Source organism: Anopheles moucheti, chromosome 2, assembly GCF_943734755.1.
Source record: "Anopheles moucheti chromosome 2, idAnoMoucSN_F20_07, whole genome shotgun sequence".
Lineage (NCBI taxonomy): Eukaryota > Metazoa > Arthropoda > Insecta > Diptera > Culicidae > Anopheles > Anopheles moucheti.
Genome location: NC_069140.1, coordinates 9,338,574 through 9,360,643, shown reverse-complemented (window position 1 = coordinate 9,360,643; position 22,070 = coordinate 9,338,574). Strand labels below are relative to the sequence as shown.

The window sequence follows — 22,070 nt, the reverse complement described above, 5'->3', positions numbered from 1 at the left end:
GTTGGGGTCATTCCGTACCCGACCAGCGGTCACCCGACCGCCACCGCGTACATGATTGGCGAAAAGCTATCGGATTTGATCAAAACCGAATGGTTGGGGCAGAACATTCCTACGGCAAGTGGTGTCTAATGTGGGCGTGAAGATGCATCAGCGTCAGTGGTCTGGTTTAATTGTGGCTTGCTTATGAGGCAGTAATTTTTGTGTAGCATTTAAGCAGGACGCACCGAAGAAACTCTATCAGATGGAAGTAACCGGACAGCTGAAGCTGCACGTGTGTGTTAAAGGAAAAAGTTCGAAGGTCGTTGAGTGTGATAAGTGGTGTCCGTATCGCCATGGTCAAGGGTAACCGACGCTATATTGGAACGATGTTTTTAAAATTCCATTTTATAAAACCGTAACACCGGTTAGTGGTGCTCCGTAACGATCGGAAATTGGTCGTTTTCGTTGGTTTTAGGTGGGGGAGCGCATGCGACGAAGAATTTCGTGATCGTGTCTTCGCACCGTTCGCTCGCCAATGCCAAACGGATATAAAAACGAGTTGGGAGCAAACCGATAGAGGAAAGAATGCTAATGAAGATAGTTTAGTTGATGATATAATCGTTTGTTTATCGTGTGAAACAGCTGATCGGTTGTGAGATCGGTGCTGAAAAAAAAAATAACGGAATATCAAATTTAGTTCGTCTGATGTACGCGATTAGCTTAATAGTCACCAGTTAGTGGTGGAATAGAACAATGTTGTTAATACTTGTTACATGCATCAGGAGGCATTATAGTATAATATAGAACATAATCAATGTTTTGTGTGGTCCTCACATAGCCTTATTAAAAATTTCAAAATATCATAACTAGGTTGTTTAATTTATTGAAAATGTGAAGATGTGGTTGTTACTCACATTGGCTTAGTTGTTATCACAAGAACGAAATGAAGATGATGCCGTATACCTCAAAATCTTACAATGAAAAGAAAAGATGATTCTAAATGATATATCTCATACCTTCGTATGAGATCCATGTCCACCTGTTCATGGTGTTTGCATTTTGTACTTAAACTTTTTTTTTCATATTGATTGTTTAACTTTTTAAATGATCATTTAAATGTTGAAGGGTTTAAATTGTCATCAGATGGCGCGGTCCAGTGGTGTATTAATTGCGGCGTCGGTCTTTACACGACAGGACCGAGGAAAATTCCCATTCGGAAAAAATCCTCATAGCAAGGATCGACGGAAAAACGTGGAAAAAAGTCGATACGTCATTGATAACAATATAAAAAAATGGTCAGAGTTAGCCTTTTTGAATCGATTCAGCATAAGTTGAATTTGTTTCTGGATTTGAAACATCCAGTTGGTACATCTTAATCAATACTGTTAATTGCGCAGGAGTGATAAAAATAATGTTTCAAAAGTTTTGACAGTTTTGGTGTTATACAATCTTGTAAATTTATTTTCGCGAAATGTGTGTATGAAGTGAAGAAGGAAAGGTTGTTTTCCCAAGTTCGGTTGAAAATACTGTGTTGAGCGAATGTTTTCTATCGCGACCGCAACCTAACGCCCAAGTAACGCTTCAACGATGTACCCTTGTCATCGGTGTAGAGCTCTAACCTCAATATATTCCGCCTGCAAGTATGCAATTTGGATTTTGTATTGAGGTTCGTCGCTTGTTCGTTAGTAAGTCTTTCCTGTTCAGTATGCCGCTACAGAACGATACTACCGATACAAAATGATAGTTTTCATTTTCACTAATCAATGTTTATGTTTCTGTTAATACTGTTATGTTTTGTTTGTAATTTTGTTTGAAGCTTTAGTAGCATCGATCTGTTTTTAAAATTGTAAACGAACTATTGCTGGCTAGCTATGTCAATTTTGTGTTTTGAAGCTGCGATTATTTTCTCAGATTATTTCCAACGCGATCATTTATTTTCGACTTAATCATTGATGATATCGATCGAGTTTCAATTGAATCAAACGGATCGATTAAAAGCAACAGCGATGCATTTGAAATCCCCGTGTAGTGATGTATTGACGGTGTTATTAAATGCATACTCCGGACAATCGAATTGAAATTCTGATCACAAAAGTCGGTTCTTTTCCAGCGTATCGTGCACGATGAGACAGGCGAGTGCGTCAACCGAGCCGGGAAGATATACGATGAATTTTTCAATGCCAAACGAGAGAGAAACTGTGTATGGCTTATTAGCATGTCACTATTATGTTTGCACAGTTACTTTATTTATAGTTGATGAATCAGTTTTTGGTGGACCATATTAAATCAGCTACGTTTTACACTTTTGGAAGTTAGTTCGATATACATGCAGTTTTGTTGGTCTGCTTGAGCGCATTCGCTGATAACGGTCTTAAGTTCTTTGACATGGCATTTCGATTGATTCCATTAAATGGAGTACGCTGACACGTACTACAGGAATTTAACAGTAAACGATCATAAAGGCTTTGTTTGGCAGATTCCTTTCATCTTTTTTGTTTTGCTCCACGAGCTTCCTAGAGCTCATGTAAGTTGTGCATTACAGCATCCGCTCCAGTTGACGGTGACTGTTTTTTGCAGTTCAATATTACGCGGTGATGAGGAAGAGGTAATTCCGTAGCGCAACAGGTTTTCGTGTCGTTAAAAATGTTCGGCTCTGCTCTGTTTTTTTTCTGTTCCATTCGTGAGTGAATTGTGACCATCTTGACTGTATGCTGGGTTAACAGTGCGGCCTTGGCAACCCTCTGGTGAGGGGGTCCCTGATTGCAAAAAAAGGGACACTCCGTAACCTTGACAGTGTGGCCCTTCGTTTCTGAACAATCTTACGGCCTTGGCTTTGTAGTTTCGCATCCATCACACCAAACGCAATTGCGCAATTGAAGCATTTTTAAAGTTCATTGACTTTTGATCCAATTTTGACAGCTGGACAGCTCTTAAAGGGCTAAATAAGATAAGTTTTTCTTACTGAAAAGTTCCTTTGTGTGTTTGTATGATTGAAATTAATGTCTTTTCAATGTGTTCGTTGAGCGCTTGACTTGAGCGAGACGAAACTCGCATTACGCTTCGTTACATCAGATTCGTGTGATATCGTTCATCACGTAGCTTGTTCTAGCGCGTAATCGATGTTTTTAATCATTCGTTTAATGTACACAGCAACAATTGTACCACCAACGGCGTGGAGGGGAGTGAGAAATTAATTGAATAGCGTACAATTTTCATTGCTTTGGCGTCATGGTAGCTTCTGCTCGCATCAGAAAAACCTCAGCATTCTCACTGACGTACACTGTCGGCGAACGAACGGGTATGATTAAATCACAAATGCATTTCTACAAAAGGTTATCAATCTTCTCTACAGATTTGGCCTCGCTAGAACGTTCGGAGCACGCGAAGTTTCCGGGAAATACACAAGCTTGGTTTCGTAATTCAATTAGCTAGGCGTAGTATTTTATTAACGGGTATAAGCGCAGTCTAAGTACACACTTGTTCTACATAAATAGTATAAATAATCATTGCTTTCTCTTGGGGTGGGGTTGATGGTGGGGAGATCGTATAATCGTGTAGGAATGAATAAATTACATGCCATATCCGTGCTCAAAATGTTTTCTATAACTATCTGACTACTGGCGAGAATCACCCTGCCGACAAACATTCGTCCGGGTACCGCTTCTACGTAAGCTCGTTCCAGTCTTCCTTGATCATGTCGGCACCCTTCTCGCCAATCATGATCGTGGGCGCATTCGTATGGCCCGCCGGTACATCCGGCATTATGCTGGCGTCGATCACCCGCAACCCTTTGACACCGTGCACGCGCAACCGCGCATCAACGACGGCGCTCGGGTCCTTTCGGGGACCCATTTTGCACGTGCCGACGTGATGGTAGATGGTGAAGGTGGCATGTCGCGAGAAACACTTCCAGTAGTCGTCGGAATTGAACCGATGGCGCTCACAACCCGGCATCGGTATCTCTACCAGCCGGGCATTGTAGCGCTGCAACGCTGCCGTACGACTCAGCTCGATCGCCTTCCGGATGGCGCGTACCGAGATGTCCAGATCGTACGGATCGTCAAAGTAGTTCGGTTCGATGATCGGATGTCGGAACGGGTTGGAACCGTTGAGATAGATCCGACCCTTGCTGCGCGGTCGCATGATCATCGGAAACACCGTGTATCCATCGTAGCTTTTGCGCTGGATCTCCCCAAACAGTGTGTTGAATGTTTTCGGCTTGTAGTTGAAGTTCACCTCGTACGTTGGGTCAGCACCGATCGTACCGCCGATGTGCAGCAGCTCGTAGTCAGGCCACCCGTCGGGATCTTTCGGGTGTTCGGAATCGTAAAAAGCGATTGCCTCGCAGCCACCGGTCGATGTGAACGGGCCACGCTTTTCGTACTGGTACTTCATGAAGTTGTCCAGCCGGAAGACGTTGTTGTGCTTGAGCGTCGTGGTGTCGTTCACCAAAAAGGTAATCCCACCGGCAGCGGTATGATCCTGGAAGTTCAACCCTACCGGCAGATCCGCCACCGGTTTAATGCCGTTCGCACGCAGATGATCTGCTGGTCCGATCCCGGACAGCATCAGCAGATGGGGCGATCCAATCGCACCGGCGGACACGATCACTTCCCGTCGTGCGCGTACCGTGTAGAAGCGGCCCGCTTGATAGAAGCGCACGCCCGTCGCTCGGTTCGTGTTGCGGTCGAACAAAATTTTAGTCACTTGGCTGGTTTTCTTCACCTGCAGGTTCGAGCGGTTGCGCATATCGTACAGATACGCCGCATTCGTACTGTCCCGCTTGCCATCCTTCGTAGTACTATGGATGTACGAGACACCGGTCTGGGTGGGCCCGTTGTAGTCGATATACGATGCACCATCCTCGATTGCACCCTGCACGAACGCTTTCGCCGTATCGGAACGGAAGCGCGGATAGGATATCGTCAGCGGACCATGCTTGCCCGCGTAGGCAGGATCTGCGTCCGGTACGACACTGTGCTCGAGCTTCTTGAAGTACGGCAGCACATCCTCGTACGCCCAGCCCGGATTGCCCATATCCGCCCAATGGTCAAAGTCGCGCCGATTGCCCCGCGTGTAGATCATGTAGTTAAGCACGCTGGAACCACCCATCACCTTGCCACGCGGAAACCGGCACTGGTTGTTCTTAAACGCCAAACAATACTGATCACTCGGCTTCGTCCGATAGTCCCAGTTGATGTTAAAGTTCTGCAGATAGTGTGCCGCCATCGGAATGTCCATCAGCAGGTTCTCGCCGGGTCCAGCCTCGATCAGCAGTACCGACCAGTCGGGTACTTCACTGAGCCGATTTGCCAGCACACTTCCGGCCGAACCAGCACCGACCACGATGAAATCGTACTCCGGCTGGACCGCCCGTTGATTCGGTAGTTCGTGGGTCATCCGCTCGCCGCCATCCTGCAGGAAGCTGAGCATCGACATCAGGCTATCCTGGGGCCGGGTGAAGCTCACCATGCCCAAAATTCCGGCCGCGAGTGGTACGTACTGCATGTTGGATGACGCACCACTGGAGGAACCGAAGCTTCCTATTCCGCCACTACACAACACACCAATCGAACGATATACTGCACTGGTTCACGGTCCTTTGGGAGGTGGGAAGTTGTCACCGGCACACGATACATCTGCCCGAGCGCCAAGGTTTCGCGTCCTTTAGCACTGCACTGAAATTCTGCACACGGCTGTGAACGCACACCGCTTCGCGACTACACTCGTACTGAATGCCGCGGCCGTGGATATCATGCGTTTTAAGCGGTCACTTCCCCGTCACCAGTACTAGTCGCTGTAGTCTGTGCAAGTGTGTGCAAGCTGTGAAGCGGGAACTAGTCGCTCGTACTTCCTGCGGGGTTACTGCTCGAATCGAGTATGGGATTTTCCAGAATTCGTAACTTCTAGTGCAGTGCTCTTCTCCCGCCATTTTGTAAGGGCGGACAGTTGCATAGAGTTCGCCACTGTTTTATGGTCGAGAAAATGCATCTAGAAGTGAGTGAGTGCGAGTGATCTTTCGTAGATAGTCGTGCGCGTTCCGTACAAACTGCTCGAATGTGCGAATTACCGATGAAGATGGAAAGAGATGGAGTCGATCGTTTGTATGTGTGCGAGAGGGATGTTTGTTGTGAAGTTGTGAGAAAACAATCAAGCAGCTAGTAGTCTGAGAGCACTTCTACGATTACGTGTAAGAATCGAGTGAAAGGGGCGGCAATGCACAATTCAATTGATAATGGTAGCCGGGAAACTGCTCATTCACCTGTGCGCTACCGTTTGCCACTTCCTCACCCCAACTGGCGAAGGGTAAGCTTCCCGCCCCACATTCGCATTCTCATCCGACCGGCGTACGGGGATGCCTCGGCGGTAACCTTCGATGCGCAGTTGCCTAGGCCAAAAACTGCATTCACCCTGCACGGGCACGATGAGGCTTGAGGGTGAGTTTTTACATTTTGTGGTTGTTGTTTTGCATTAAACTGCGTTCGGATAAGGTCATGTGGGAGCACAGGCTTCCGTCACTGAAGTTTACTTGCTCACCAACACACGCCTACGAGCGTTGCAAACTTGAACTTGGCCGGCATGAATGCAACTTTCTTCGCGTGCGTGATTTCGTGACCACTGGAGAAGAAGGGAAGGAGGGGGGGGGGGGGGGGGGTGCTGGGAGATTGGAAGGGTGGATGGGGATTTCATCGATGCAAGAGGAATTCGGAGTACTCGGGATGCATTTTTTTTCTGTGGTGTGGTGTCGATTGCGTTATCATTCGCCTTGACCGGACTTTTCTTTTCTTTCCGGTTTAGCGTAGCGAGCAAGTTCGAGAAGTTTTACGTGTGTGTATGTTCGTTTAAATACGCTCACCGTCGCGTCCTCGGAGGCAAATGATGTTTTTGTTTTTGTACTATCGACGCTTAATGTGTGGCCAGTTCTTTTAATTATCGTGGTGCTCTTTTAAGTGAATTCTAGAGCAGTGCAGAATGAAGTCAATGAAAATGAGAAAAAAATGGAGTCAGCTAGTCAAAGTTCTGAAATGACGTGTTACGCTGCTCCATTACAACGTATTCTTGGAGATCTAGATGTTAGTGGCATTGAGCGTTTTTTTGTGCGGCAAGAAATAATTCCTTTAAAGGAAAGTATAATTCCTTAGGGAGACTCATGCGAGTGTATTTCTGTACATTACGAAATTCGTCCACTTCAAAATGGATGAATAACTTTAGCGAAATTCATCTGGCAATCATTCAAAAATATTCAATTGAATTTAATTAATTAATTGAAGATCTTCTCGGTGATCTCTAAATAGATAATACATTTGATTTGCCGTTAATGCCTAATGATGTATCTTTCATTAATTTTATAAGAGCACCTGATACGTGCTTGACCTGTTTTTAGAATATTTATTCGGTTGTTTCTATTCTCGTTCAAGAATAATCCGGATCCGGATTGAAATGCGATATCTGTCGTGATGACGTCATAAGGGAGCTGACACTATGTCGACGCCTAGATGTTTATACCTATCGCGAAGGGCTGTTGTCTGAGCAGGTTTTAGCGTGAAGGAATATCAAAACATATCATTTAATGTCTAGCAGGCAGATCGATCGTTCGAGCTGGTGTTACAAAATTCATTTATTACGCGTGTTGTATTTGTTTAATGTCTGTTTACACTTTGATTTTCCTTTGCAATAAATAACAACTGTGTGGCATATCTTAAAATCCATACCACTACAGCATTTTCCAATCCTGCTTTATCATGTCGGCACCCTTTTCCGCGATCATGATCGTTGGTCCGTTAGTGTGACCCGCCGGAACATCCGGCATAATGCTAGCGTCGATCACTCGCAGCCCCTTTATGCCGTGGACTCGCAGCCGAGGATCCACCACCGCTAGTCTATCGCTCGCTGGGCCCATCTTGCATGTCCCCACGTGGTGATAGATCGTGTAGGTAGCGTGTCGCGTAAAACACTTCCAATAGTCGTCCGTGTCGAATCGGTACTGCTCACACCCTGGGATGGGAATTTCAAGCAGGCGCGTGCCGTAGCCTTTCAGCGCTTCGGTTTTCGTCAGCTCAATCGCTTTCCGGATTCCACGCACCGAAATCTCCAGATCGTACGGATCGTCAAAGTAGTTCGGTTGCACGATCGGATACACGAACGGATCGGCACTGGCTAGCCGTATACGGCCCTTGCTGCGGGGTCGTAAAATCATTGGAAATACGGTGTACCCCTCCAGTCCGCGTCGCTCGATGTCACCGAAGAGCGTGTTAAAGGTGTCTGGCTTGTAGTTAAAGTTGCTTTCGTAGATACGATCGGCTGCATGTGTGCCACCGATCATCAGCAGCTCCAGATCGGGCCAACCATCGCCGGCGGTACGGTTCGGCGGCAGCGTGGTGTCGTGGAAGCTGAGTGCCTCGCACGCCCCGATCGACGCCATCATCCCCGTGTGGCGCTGCTCGTACTCCATAAAGTTTTCCAGCGTGAAGATGCGCTGCGAGGTAAGCGTTATAGTGCGGTTGATAAGAAACGTAAGAGCACCGGCCGCCACGTGATCCTGGAGGTTGTAACCGACGGCGAGATTAACCGCGGGCTGTATACCTTTCAGGCGCAGATGCTTTACGGGCCCAATGCCCGAGAGCATTAGAAGCTGTGGCGAAGCAATGGTGCCGGCGGACAGAATCACTTCCCGGCGGGCTTCAACTGTATGGTAGCGCTTGTGAGCGTAATATTGAACACCTGTGGCCCTTTTCGTGTCGTGGTTGAGCAGAATCTTTGTGACTTGAGCGTTTCGTATGATATGCAAATTTGTTCGATTTCGTATCGGGTAAAGGTAGGCATTGTTGGTGCTAACGCGCTGCCCGTTCTTGGTGGTGCTTTGCGCGAATGAGGTGCCGAGCTGGCTGGGCCCGTTGTAATCCACATACGGTAGGCCGGATTCTATGTTTGCCTGTACGAATGCCCTTGCCACGCTGGACCGGTAGTTGGGATAGGATATCGTCACCGGACCATTTCGCCCAGCGTACATGGGGTGCACATCTGGAACGACGTTCTTCTCAAGTTTCTGGAAGTATGGCAACACATCACTGTAGGACCATCCGGCATTTCCCATTTCTGCCCACGCATCGTAATCCCGCCGATTACCACGTGTGTAGATCATGTAGTTGAGCACACTTGAACCACCCATCACCTTGCCACGCGGAAACCGGCACTGGTTGTTCTTAAACGCCAAACAGTATCGATCACTCGGCTTCGTCCTGTAATCCCAGTTGACGGTGCTGTATGTCTGCAGGTAGTGAGCAAACATGGGAATGTCCATCAGCAGATTCTCGTGCGATCCTGCCTCGATCAGCAACACCGACCACTGTTGCACCTCCGTCAATCGGTTTGCCAGAACACAGCCGGCCGATCCACCACCGACGATGATGAAATCGTACACGGGAAGCAACGTTTGTTGGTTAGGTTTTTCGAGCTTCAAAAGTTCATCACCGGCATGGAAAAAATCCAGTAGCGCCGTAATACCTGCTGGTTGAGCCGTTGACGTTTGCCACCAGCTGGCCAGGACAAATGTTATGCACCACCAAGCAGCTCGTCTCGGTAGCATTTTCTTCCGGGGAGGGGAGGGCAATCAGCCTTAAAGTTTTATGGTTCAGATAAAAATGAAATTGATCTATCCAGCGCCAAAACTTGGAAGCCTTCACATGGAGACTCTAACACGGCACTAATTATAATATCACACCGCGTGGTTTCGAGAACCGCGCGCGTCCGGACTAGTCGCGTTCTTCATTGTTACTAAAGCAAAAGATCCACACCCAAAGTGTTGGAACGAATATTGGTAAATATTGAACCCAAATGGTGACGCAGCTGCGAAACTGTCGATGAGCTTATGTATAAACGAGAGGCAATGCTGAAAGTCCCTGTTGAGGCGAATGATGGCGGTTTTTTTTATATAAAATTCGGCTAAGAAGAGTCTTTCTGGTTTCATTCTCACCCAGTAGAGATGCCCCAGTGAGAGCAACGATTATGCAAATAAAATTTTTACTAGGCTGAAGAGCACCCAGTTATGGATATATTTTACATGTATGCCGGTTGATTTTTAAAACTGGTTCTGGAACTCGAGTTCTGCACCACGAGGTGGTGCACAGCATGTGTATTATACCAACCGTTATTATTGGTTTCGCCACAAAAGGAACTTGGATGTATTTTTATCGCATTTCCTCATGACAACGGTGTCCATATTTGATATTATTTCGCTTATTATTAACTTTCTTTTCCCCAAAGTTTATCTATCTCACCGCATCCCCTCGAATATAATTTACGATAACGACCTCTTCGTTTAAGGTTCCGTCTCATCCACGTTCTCTTGTATGGTACAATGCACTATCGAACTGGGTCATTTTTAATGAACTGCATAAAGTGCAGTGAATGTGTAAAAAAATAAATTAAGGCTGACTTGTAGTATCGCCGTATTTAATCGGCTTGTGCTCAAGTTCAACTTTTACATGCACATTCCGAAAGTGTGTGATAGCTTGCATTGAAATAATCACATACAGTTTGTTCAATGTCATGGTGATTATTGAGTGTTACGAAAACTTTTTTGTAATGGACAACACAAAATAAAACAACACCGCCGAAATTACCGATTTTATGTACTCTACCTGTCGTTGTAGGTAATTATTTCGTGGATTAATTGGTACTCATTTGTTATGTGGATTTTCCGAAGGGGTATACGGAAAAGTACTAGAAAAAAACAAGGCAAGACAAATCGGTTGCTTATTAGTCAAACTACGAAATAAATGATTGGAAGATTCTTATTGAAAATTGAATAAACTAGAGTCATCTGCTGGAGACGTTGCATCGAGGTAATTGACCTTTGTTTTATTTTATTCATTGAATAATTTAATTGTTTTGTTATAAGCCTAGCTGTTTTGCATGTTTATTTGTTTCTTATCTGGATGCAGATTAAAACCAAAATTGTCTAGGAAGCATTATTTTATAACCTGATCAGGTCCTAACTCCGCGATACGGTTGATAATTGACACTTACCAAACGATCCAGGTGGAGGCTGAAATATTTCCCGATGATTATGTTTCCTGCACTTGTGCATACGGAACTTACCACGCACCTGCACCATAAAGTACAGATTTTATTGCCCTAGCCTATAACTGGTGTTGCACCGCCTTTAACAAAGAACAATTACGGAAAGAGCCTTACGCAGAGCCACTTAAGTTAGTCATAAAATTTCAATGTTTCGTAGAATAAAATTGGATATCTGCAATGCTTGATATCTGCACCGGGGGAAGATCTTGCTGCCCACTGCCTTGAGCTGTAAGCTGTGGAACACGGATGTGAACGGCATTTTCGTCGTTCCTCGGAACTTGCTTGGATGCTGCTGAAAAAGGGGGAAGGTACAAATCGTGAGTCCCACCACGCAAGTTCATACGATGCATCGGCTGATAGGTTAACATTTTTAAGTATCCTCATATATTAAACCAAGTGCACAAAGCAGCTGAGTCAGCCGGCAAGATCGAGTGCAGCGTCGATTAGTAGATATGAATATGACCGCTTCGCATTCATCATTTTCTGCATCGGCACAGCGATGATTGTTTGTTGCATCCGGCGCTTCTTCACGTACGCCCTGGACCACATACAAGGGCCATTAAAATATGAGCGTAAAATTGACTTCTTTCACGTCGTCAATCAGCGGTAGCGGATGGTACAAATCTGAACGGAAGGCTGGTCATTCGTGGTCATCACGTATCAAAAGGTCATTCGTTGGGGAGGATTGTCCGGATCAAGCAGACGTGTGGGAAGGTCAATGTTGTGTAATTACTACGACCCCGTGACCTTGCACTGATCCCCCACACTCACTGCCTTCCACACTGGTCATAATCGTGGAGAAATGAAAGATTTCCTTGAGGGAGAAAAAAGCATCCCATGAGGACGAAGGTGTACTTCCTTCAACTACAGGTACCATTTTGTGCATGAATCCGTTGTCCGATGGCCCGACTGGCGGTTATTCTTCTTGTCACAAAAAGGAAATGAGTATGATGAGATTGGCACGCCGAGTTCGATCTTCGAAGAATATTGTGAGATGAGCAAAACGTGTTCGAAATATTCCTTCTTCGCGAGTAATCGCGTACAGACTCGTGCAGATGGGCGACAGAAATGATCTGGCAAGGTCTTGCAGGAGTATAACATGCCCTTCTGGGGCATGGTTTTATGTCCGGAATAGTTCGTTACTTCTTTTTTTGGGTGGTGGTTATTGAAGAAAGTGATGCTTGAAGGAGGTAGAATATGGCAGCACAAAACAGTTTTTATTGAACTCTTTTCCAGCGATAACTCACAAAGGGAATAAATCAAGTTTGTAACGTTGTTAACGTATTTTATTGTACATTGTGTGGTAAATGTCAATTACGGAAATTGCTGGTTTCGATTCTTTCGAACTCAAGGTGGTTGAAATTATCTATTTTTTAAGACTTCCGACAGAGGGCAGGATCACCTTCGATACTCACCTTGTACGTTACGTTTTTCTTTCACGGCATAAACTTTTATATTTTGTTCTTTAACTGCATGCTACTGCGTTCTTAATATACGGGTAAACGAATGTTTTTGATCTCCGATCTCTTAACAATTCCGTAACTTGCAGTTTTTTGAGAAATCTTGATGCATTTGTCGAATATTTAGAATATAAAGCGTGTAATACGTTAAGTGGCAAACCAACGTCAGAAAGACGTTTTAAGCTAAAATTGCCAGAAATGTATAAACATTAAATCAAGAATGTATTCTCCCTTTATTGCAATGGGCTTCTTTGTTACAATCCCAATTGTACGTACGTGCTTCCAATACTTACAACCTGCTCAGTGGAGCCGATGTCTACCGGCAGTGAGTGAGTTACAGCAGTTGCAGCAACCTTGAAATACTACCAGCTCTGTAATCCCCACTCGCCAGAATTTTTAACCTACGCTCCATTACCATACTGGTCGGTCATCTTTGAATGCTAAACGTTGGTAGTTGTATCACCGCGCGCATGTGAAAGTCCGGGAGGCTTGTCGCGTTTTCCATTTGAGGTAATATTTATTTAATTATTCTACACAATGCGACGAAAACAAAGCGCAATAGTACGCACACAACAATGCTTGCTTAACTACAGTAATAGCTATCGGACTAAGATTTCGCATGGTACAACACACACACACACTCGCAGGAGGTATTTCTAGCTATACAATGTGGGGTGGGATATGCTCTGGCCTGCAAGAATTAGATGAAGGATCTTGTCTGGGTGCGAAGGTGCTGGCTAGAAGAATGCTCCGGACTTTGGAATGGCACAGGGTTGCTTATTGGTCACAGCTGGTAGGTCTCATCGATCGTGCCCCAGCCAATCTTCCTTGATCATGTGAGCGCCCTTCTCCCCGATCATGATAACAGCCGCGTTCGTGTTACCGCTGACGATGGTCGGCATGATGCCGGCGTCGATCACCCTCAACCCTGATATGCCGTACACGCGCAACCGCGGGTCAACTACTGCGCCCGGGTCCCAGTGTGGTCCCATCTTGGTCGTACCGACCGGATGGTAGATGGTCATCGATATCGTACGCACCTGGCAGTCGAGATATTCGTCCGATAGGAACTTGTGGTGCTTGCAGTTCGGCAGCGGTTTCCGGTAGAGACGATTGCCAAACTGCTTGAACACCTTGGCCTCACCAACGCGCAATGCTATTTTTGCACCCTCGACGAGTGTGGCCGCATCGTACGGATCCTCAAAGTAGTTCGGGTTCATGAGCGGATAGTGGAATGGATTCTTGGACTTGAGGCGAACCCAGCCACGGGACCGTGGTCGCAACAGGAGCGGCATAATCGTCCAGCTGTACGTGTCTTCGATCGGATGGAATACTTCTTTGTAGAGGTCCTCCCGCAGCCCGAGCACCTTCTTGACGCGGGCACCACCGTCCGAGTTCAGTGAGGCCGGAGCCATGTGAAACTGTACGTCCGGCCAGTCATCAGTGACGTTTGCGAAGGGCGTGTTAACGAACGCAATGCCCTCCAGCCCGCCCAGTATGGTCATTGGGCCGCGTTCGTTAATCACGTAGTTCATCGTCACCGAGCCCGCCTCGAGGCGATTCTGCAGGATCGCTACGGGTTTGTCCACCAGGAACGTTAATCCTCCCATGCCGACGTGATCCTGCAGATTTTCGCCCACCGGCAAATCTTGAATAACCGTAATGCCCACATCCTCCAGATGTGCCCGCGGTCCAACGCCGGACAGCATCAGTATCTGTGGCGTGTTGATCGACCCTGCCGACATAATGATTTCCTTTCGGGCACGCACATAGTGGCGCTTGCCGCCACGGACGAATTCTACACCGACCGCATGCTTTGTTTCCGGATCGATGACGAGCTTTGTGACGTGCGCGTTCATTGCAATGTGCAGATTCTTGCGCAACCGAATCGGCCGCAGGAAGGCTTTGGCGGTCGAACAGCGACTACCACGGCGGATTGTGCCCTGCGCTATCATGAAGCCTGTTTGCCGCTCACCGTTGATGTCACGATTCTCGTACCCGATCTCCGTGCCAGCTTCCACAAACGCGGCCACCAGCGGTGTATGCCAGGGAGCTTCCTGCACGGTTAACATTCCACCCTGTCCGTGGTACGGATTGCGGGCCAGATACGGGTTACGGTTGTCTTCGGATTTTACAAAGAACTGCAGCACATCGTCATACGCCCAGCCGGGATTACCGAGCGACTCCCACTGGTTGAAGTCATTCCGATTGCCGCGCACGTAGATCATGAAGTTAAGCACCGATGAACCGCCTAGTACCTTGCCCCGTGGCCAGTTGCAGCGATTGTTCACCATGCCCAGGCAGGCCTTGTTCGTCGGTTCCGTCTTGTACGCCCAGTCGAGCTTGCTGAGCTGCAGGTACGCCGCCAACGACGGCACATCCGAAATTTCGTTCTCATCCGGTCCGGCCTCCAGCAGCAGCACCTTCCAACGGTGAATTTCCGTTAGCCGGTTTGCCACGACGGCGCCGGCAGAACCACCGCCCACGACGACGAAATCATACTCCGGCAGTAGCGCTTCCTGGTTGATGACGCGCGACTCCGGATCGACGCGATCATAGCGATAGTAGGAGATGGCTCCCAGAAGAAATGGGATGAGCCACAGACTAGAACCAACGACGGTGGCCGTTTTGATCACAGACGATGCTATCAGTACATTGAATACCATATTTACTTCTTCTCTGTTTTGCCTCTTCGATCACTCTTGAGCGGTGTGCAATGCGCTTAGTCGATACTCTACTACTAAATCGTTAAACCTCCGACGGTTTAATCGATAACCTAACGTTGATTGTCGCTGTGACGCGCTTATCAAGAGTTCGGATATTTGCGCCAATGACGTACTGTTACGTGCTGTAAGATCTGCTCCTGCTTGCCGTATGGAACGGTGCATCGAAACATAGATTAAAGCACCGCCACTCAGAAGTGCTTTCCGCCTAACGTCGGTTAGTTGTCCGGACACGGTTGTGAAGTTTCCGAAGGCAGTTATTCCTGCACCTAATGGTGGGGGTGTGAGTACTCTGTGGACGTGTGTTATTCCTACCCCACGAACGCTGCAAGTCGATTGATCACCTGCAAAGGAACACAAAGAAAAACGCTATAAGTGCCGGTGTCAGGTTGCACATAGTTGTAGGTTAGACGGCGGGGGGTGGCTAAATACATTAATAGACATTTTATGAACTTGTAAAGAACACTAAGTTAGCTGGTCGAGATGCATTACTGAGTTGATGTCGTTACAGTGAGGCTTGTTAGCAGTGTAAGATTATTAACGGGCTTTCCATTCTTGTTTTTTTTATCATTGCAGGTATGAACAATATATCGCCAAGCTGTTTCGCCATTCCGATGTCCTTTTCTCGCACACAAAGCAAGGTGTGGTTTTGTTGGAAGACTGTGATAAACCGCCCGCAAAGTTGTAGGTACTGTGGTAGTAAATAGCAACGGACATTAATTCACAATAACACCTGCTGGTCCGGTTGTAAACAAGCACTTCTTGTGCGTTTAATGCTCGGCAACACGTCAAAGCCGAAACAACAACGTAGTCGTGGGATCGTAATTGTAATTTGTGCGTGGACAGCATTGTAATGGAGATTGTTTTGACCCGGTATCAGCATTTCGCTGTGCGCGTCGTGCGTGATTGCATACTTGTAGGCGGTTTCACGAGAAATTATTTTATAACGCACATCAATATATTTGTATTGCAACGGTACGCCGTGTCCTGTGTAGAATAAGTTTCAATATTCTTTAAAACGATATATTTGTGCCCTTAAATGTTGTACATAATAATGATAATACTACATCAAAATAGTTTAGAAAAAACAACTACGGACATGACAAAACTGTCCGTTAGCTGTGAACACGAAATTGGTTCACATCCTTGAAACTCGATTTTTATCGTGTGTCCTGGTTTATACACAGGATTTTCCATCACGCAAGGCCATTCACCTTCGGTTCGCAAAACACAATTTTCAAACAAGCAGCCCCGCAACATTCGTTCGTCTGCCTTGAATGTCAATCCCTCGCGGTGGTGGTGGTGGTTCTGTCGCATCGTGGCAGACCGTGCCGACGACAAGGTCTCCCGTTGTTGGTCACGAAAATTAGCGTGAATATTAGTATGTACATGCGGCAACAAAAAAGAAGCAGAGAAGTAGAGGTGTATAATTGAGGGAAAATGTTGATGCTACACGCGTCACCTAAAAGGGTTTTTATTTTAGGACCAACGAACGGCCGGCTAACAATGGCTTACAATGATGATTACGGAAGCGCATGGGACATAACCTTTCCTCGTTTGACATTTTCTAGCTCGTGCTTTTCGGCAGTACATTGTTGAAAAGGCGAGAAAGCCACACAATGTAGTAGGTTGATGCAGTGCAGAACAGCAAGAGGGTCGAGCGAACATAGCAAATGGAAATGGCCGTACACATACATTGATTCTAGGCAGTGGTGAGTGTAGCATAATTTCACGCTGGATGAATTTCATTGCTTACTTTCAGAGTGACACGGAAAAGTACAACTTTATTGATGATAACTTTTGTCAATCAATCATGGATGCATTAACACCAGCGCGCGAAGTATAAACATCGGCACAGCATGTATTGGATGTTTGCGAGAGGTCGAAAATTGGCTTGCTGTTTCCTGGAGTTAATTTGCATGCCGAAAGTACGTATGCAAATAGATTGCAACGTGTTGGGTAGCGGGTCTCTATGAAATACACACGCTGCAGCGATTGATCGCCTTTGGCTTTGTTTTGACCGGTAGCATGATAGCAAGCCGCTTGTCAGCATCAGCTGCCCGGTCGGTTGTTTGCATTATGGCTTATGATTAATGTGTTTTCATTTCATTTCCGTGCCGCAAACTGCTGCAGGGAAATGCATTGCCACTTTGTTAAGGGTTCGTGGTAACCGAACAAGAAAGTATGAGATAAGAAAGGCATGACTTGTGGGGAGTTACATTTTTTATGATAATTCTGCAGCTTCAGGGTATATTTTTGCAAAATATCTTCATTTTATAATATTCACACAAGATATTCTTTCGTATTGGCCCCGCGCACAATGCTTGTATCTGAATTAAATTTTGTAATCTTAATACGGAAAAAGTTTTAAAAATGATTTTGTGCCTATTTATAGTCGGGAAGTGGCCGTGTGCTCCTTAATTCGTTTTGCGCACACGTTCGAAACAGCTTATCTTGAGGATATACTGTTGCAAAACATGCGATTGTTCAACATCGCTTAGTCGTTTAACCCCGTAGGCGTGGCATTGTCGGTTTGCTTGACTGACGGGAAGCGTGATACGCGCTAAATCATCGTCACGTCACGCTGCCACGAAGGGGTCAAACGTTGCTCGTCGCCATAGCCAGTTCATCGTTAGTTTGGCATCTAATGTGGCTTCAACTTTCAACGCGAAACAATGCATTTCAACAAAGAGTTGCTGGTTGCATCATCATCATCATCATCATCAACAGCTTCATTTAACTATGCGAGAGCAGATGAGCCCGATTCCGGCTGGCAATCTGGACCATAGACAACTTCCGAAGCAGCTACGAGGGGGGGCCTGCATAACGAGTGTAATGTGTGTCTCATCACACTGGGAAACAGTACCGAACCGCCTACGGTATGTGCTACTGGATAAAGCCTGCTATTTAAGTTGTAGCTGCTCCGTTGCCGAGTGATTACGAACCCTCGGCCAGAATCGGTCAACGTGCGCTAGTGTGTGGGGGCAGACCCGTGTGTATCAGTCAAATGATGCCAATGGAAAGTAAAAGTTGTTCGAGCACACGTCGTCCGGAGCAGGATCCCCTTACCTCCCCCCCGGGGGTAGCCTTGCTAAGATGCAGTGCTATAAATGCACTCGAGATATCCATGGGAGAGTTCCTGCGGGAATGGAAAGAGTGTGTGGAGTGGTAGAGGTAAATGAGGTGACGGCATTTGTGTAAGAGGTGAGAAATTGGATGAAGAGACCGACACGGGTAGTATCCGGAGGTGCTCTCACCTAACATCAACGGGCGGGAGTTAGTGCTCGCTAGGCGCCACTTTGAATACACCGGAATAACCTGATTGTAGCTAGGAACAGGGTGAGTCGATAATTCCTGCAAAACAGCAAATGTGTCCGGTGGGTACAGAAATAGAAGCCAATCTTACAAACATATCGACGCAAGTTAGCGCAATATTGCTGTATGCTCACAACGTCACTATGAAGTCCTGATGTCAAAAGAATCAATTGAAGGCTGTCAAACAAACGATTAGCAAAACAGTCATACTTCCGTTTTTCTTTACCAAAAGGGTGACGCTTTTCGCTTGGTTTGTGAAAGAAGTATAATGTTTGTGTGTCAATTGCATCATTGGCACAACCTTCAAGAATGACTAAGCGTTACAGTAATAGTTGTTTCTAAGGCTTTCATATTCACAATCATCTCCTTTGGGGAATTTGGTCATAAAGTGTTGTTGTGAACATGTGGAACAGGTTGGATGTGCTTGGTTCTATAGCGGAAAAGGAACAGATACAAAACTGAACCAATAAAAGTTATCAGCACAAGTTAGAGTTAGTTTAGTTTATAGCTGCAGAGGTACTTTCAATTGCAAATATTGAGCACTTGTCCTTTAGACGTATAAATAGACTTTCTCCTCATTAAGCACATTCGCCATTTCAATTGATCATCGCTCTCCATCAGGATAACAGTAACGCTATTGTGTGTGTACCGATACAAAGATAGCCGGTGGAGTGTAAATCCTGCCCCTAACTGATCCTATTAAGACGTCATAAAAGCGATGCTATCGAGCTTATGCGCATGAGAAACACATCAAGTGTGCATACATATTTTTACCTTCCCAGCAGCTCGTTGTTGCAAATTGAGAGCATTTTGTTTTGTGGACATTCTGTGTATGTGCAGGGCATTGGGGTGGGGAGGGGCGAGATAAAAGTACATATGTTTAACTGGCCTCCGGACACACTGGACACACGGACCCGAGGTGCCCGTCGGGTTTGATGTACCCAGAAAAGTGAACCGATCGGGACGACGAAAAATGGGCATGGGAAGTACATGTGAGTACGTTTTCGTTTTTCCGTTCCCGCAAAACAAAAAGTGGCACTGTACACACTCACACACACCCGGAAGCAAAGCGAATGGGATTGGACCCAGGGTGGGAGGATCGGGTGAAGCAACAGTTTGCACCGCGGAAGGGAGAGAATATGGTGCAGCAATTTTCATCTCATAAATTGGCTGCGCATGGTGCTATTTTCTGACGATGTTTGTTGTTGTGTAGGGTAACTTTGTGTTTTTTTTCGTTGCCGTTTTTGAGCTCCTTCTGCTTCTTTCTGTCATTGCGCACGTACACACGGATGGCCAACACTTTCATTTGATGTTTAATGGTTTGTTGCCGGTGGATGTTTTATTTTGCCATTTGTTGCAATACATGTTTAGTAATAACGTGGTTTGCTTTTTTTTTGCTTGTCTTTTGGCGCCTTCACAAATGAAAATGATGATGCAATAGCTTAGGGATGGAGTTGGAAACCAGCATGAATGGCACAATTGTGACACCAAATAGTCAAAAACAAATGCTATTTTTTTGTTCATAATTCAATATGCGCTAGGGTATAATAACTTGCATTTAAATTCAACCACAAAAATAGCTCTTTAAGTATTATGCAGATCACTTGGAATTAACATAAATTCAATAAAATATAATAATTTTTCGGTTTGATTCAAATGTTGTCCTTCTCTGTAACAGAGCAACATGAACACTCGCTCGTACCGTCTACTGCTTGGCAGGCCCTTGTACAATGTACTACAACACCCGCGCATTGACGCATCCTGTTTCGATGCATATGTTATGCTACGCTAACGTGCATGCCGATCGCGTTTTCGGTGACGCAAAAACTAGAAACCCATGAAATAATGGCACTCTTATGTATCATCGTTTATCGCAGCGAGTGTGGATTGCCGGCTGGCTGTGGTTGGCTAGCGGTCGATGCGATGCGCCTTTCACCCGCTGGAAGAGTGGAGCAAACGCGCGCGCCGGGGTGGTTTCGGTTGCAATGTAATTGTTTTTCTAAAAAACATTACCGTGGTGGCGCCAGGGTGTGTTGGTAACGTGATACATCCACCCAGTGGCAGCTGGTAATTTAACCTTTCGCGAAGGTTCGCTGATGGCTCATTTTCCACCTAGTCCGCTTTTCTATCACCTTTCTCTCGTGGTGTTTTAGATTTATCACTCGCTCAGTATCATTTTTATTTGTTTCAAATTTCGCAACGAATGATACTGATTGTATTTAATCACTTCGCACATGTACACTGTTAAAGTATGACGTTGTACCATGAAATAAACAGGTAATATTTAGTGTACTTGCTTTGCTTATTGTGTATTACTCTGCTTGGTGATTCAATGTTACTAATATTTTCCAGGCTAAGAAGAATATAAAAATACAGTTCGTAACATAAAAATATGTCCAATATTTAGATTTCATAATACAGGAGTTGACTAAACAATTTTAAATATTTGTTTGTTGTTCAAATTGTTGGCTTGATATCGGAAAAGCTCAATTTATTTACAAAAAAAAATCAGCATTATCACAAACAAATTAGGAACTTAGTCATAACAAAAAAATCAAAATACATGAAAATTTTCTTCGCGATTTTCACTTTTCGTTCTTTTTTAGCAAAAACTCTTTTTTTCATAATTGCCAATGCAATAATGGTTGAAGGAATTTTAAAAACAAATGCAAAGACGTTGACTTAGATCACACAGATAATCTGTGAAATACTGTTTTTATTTATTCCTTTAGGATTTCAGAAAATAAAAACGATTTTCTTTGTGGTTATGGCACGCACTGTATAACTGTGCTGTTTAAATATTTCATAAATATAATATCATATGAAATATTCAGTCCATCGGAAAAAAACGTAACTCGTTTTAGGAGGAATCGATTTCGACCAGTTCGGCATTGAATGTAACTACTTTTGCTTTCCGTTCTGTTTTTGTAATGTGCGGCACATTTCTCAACGGCTAAATTCGACCTTCTTTGATCGTAACCTGTTGCACCATATCTACGTTCCGGTGCAGTGGTTTCCACGATAGCAACTTCTTGTGCCGGATCGAGATTGCTCTTACGTAACTGCCGTTCGATCACATTCAGCTCGATTCGTCTCGAACCGCGGCTTAATTCGGTCGGGCTAAAATGGAATCCGACGCGTAAGCGTGATGGTCACCCGGCTAACCCACAAACAAGCGTATGGGATGAAGCGATCGTATGGCCAATTTTTGAATGTGAAAGTGTAAGTTGTTCGTGAAAAATGTGTGTAAAACAATGGCGAAAAAAGACCCTGCTGGGGATGTCTCCGGCAACTCATACTAAACAAGTCAAACCGGCTCCTCCGGCTATAAAATTGGGTCAAACATGTTTGTCTTTTGGTTTTCGTTTCCCTTTTTTTTCCTCTGCTGCTCCCGAGTTTGCGGGGAGGATCGTCGGCATTCATTTGCCGCTGGAATCATTACAATTTAACCTATTTGCGTGGATTGGCAACCGAAGGAGCGAAAGTATTGCACGTGAGGCGGGTAGAGAAT

The 22,070-nt window shown here is 45.5% G+C and overlaps 2 protein-coding genes across 3 annotated transcripts in view; one reads left to right on the top strand and one right to left on the bottom strand.

The window, feature by feature from the left end:
* LOC128310036 (flotillin-2) overlaps positions 1-22,070 on the top strand; it is a 141,154-nt gene that overhangs the window by 22,096 nt on the left and 96,988 nt on the right. The window lies entirely within an intron of this gene.
* LOC128310204 (uncharacterized) lies at positions 3,536-15,187 on the bottom strand. Its single transcript, XM_053046787.1, has 4 exons — positions 13,335-15,187; positions 11,080-11,086; positions 7,698-9,568; positions 3,536-5,533 (listed from the first exon to the last, which is right to left on the bottom strand). Exons 1-4 carry the CDS (start codon positions 15,185-15,187, stop codon positions 3,643-3,645), a joined length of 5,622 nt encoding a protein of 1,873 aa, XP_052902747.1. The 3' UTR covers positions 3,536-3,642.

Coding starts and splice junctions, on each gene's coding strand:
- LOC128310204 (XM_053046787.1), bottom strand. CDS start 15,187: ATGGTATTCAATGTACTGATAGCATCGTCTGTGATCAAAACGGCCACC. Junction 5,534..7,697: donor AAGCAGGATTGGAAAATGCT/GTAGTGGTATGG, acceptor TGTGTTGTGTAG/TGGCGGAATAGGAAGCTTCG.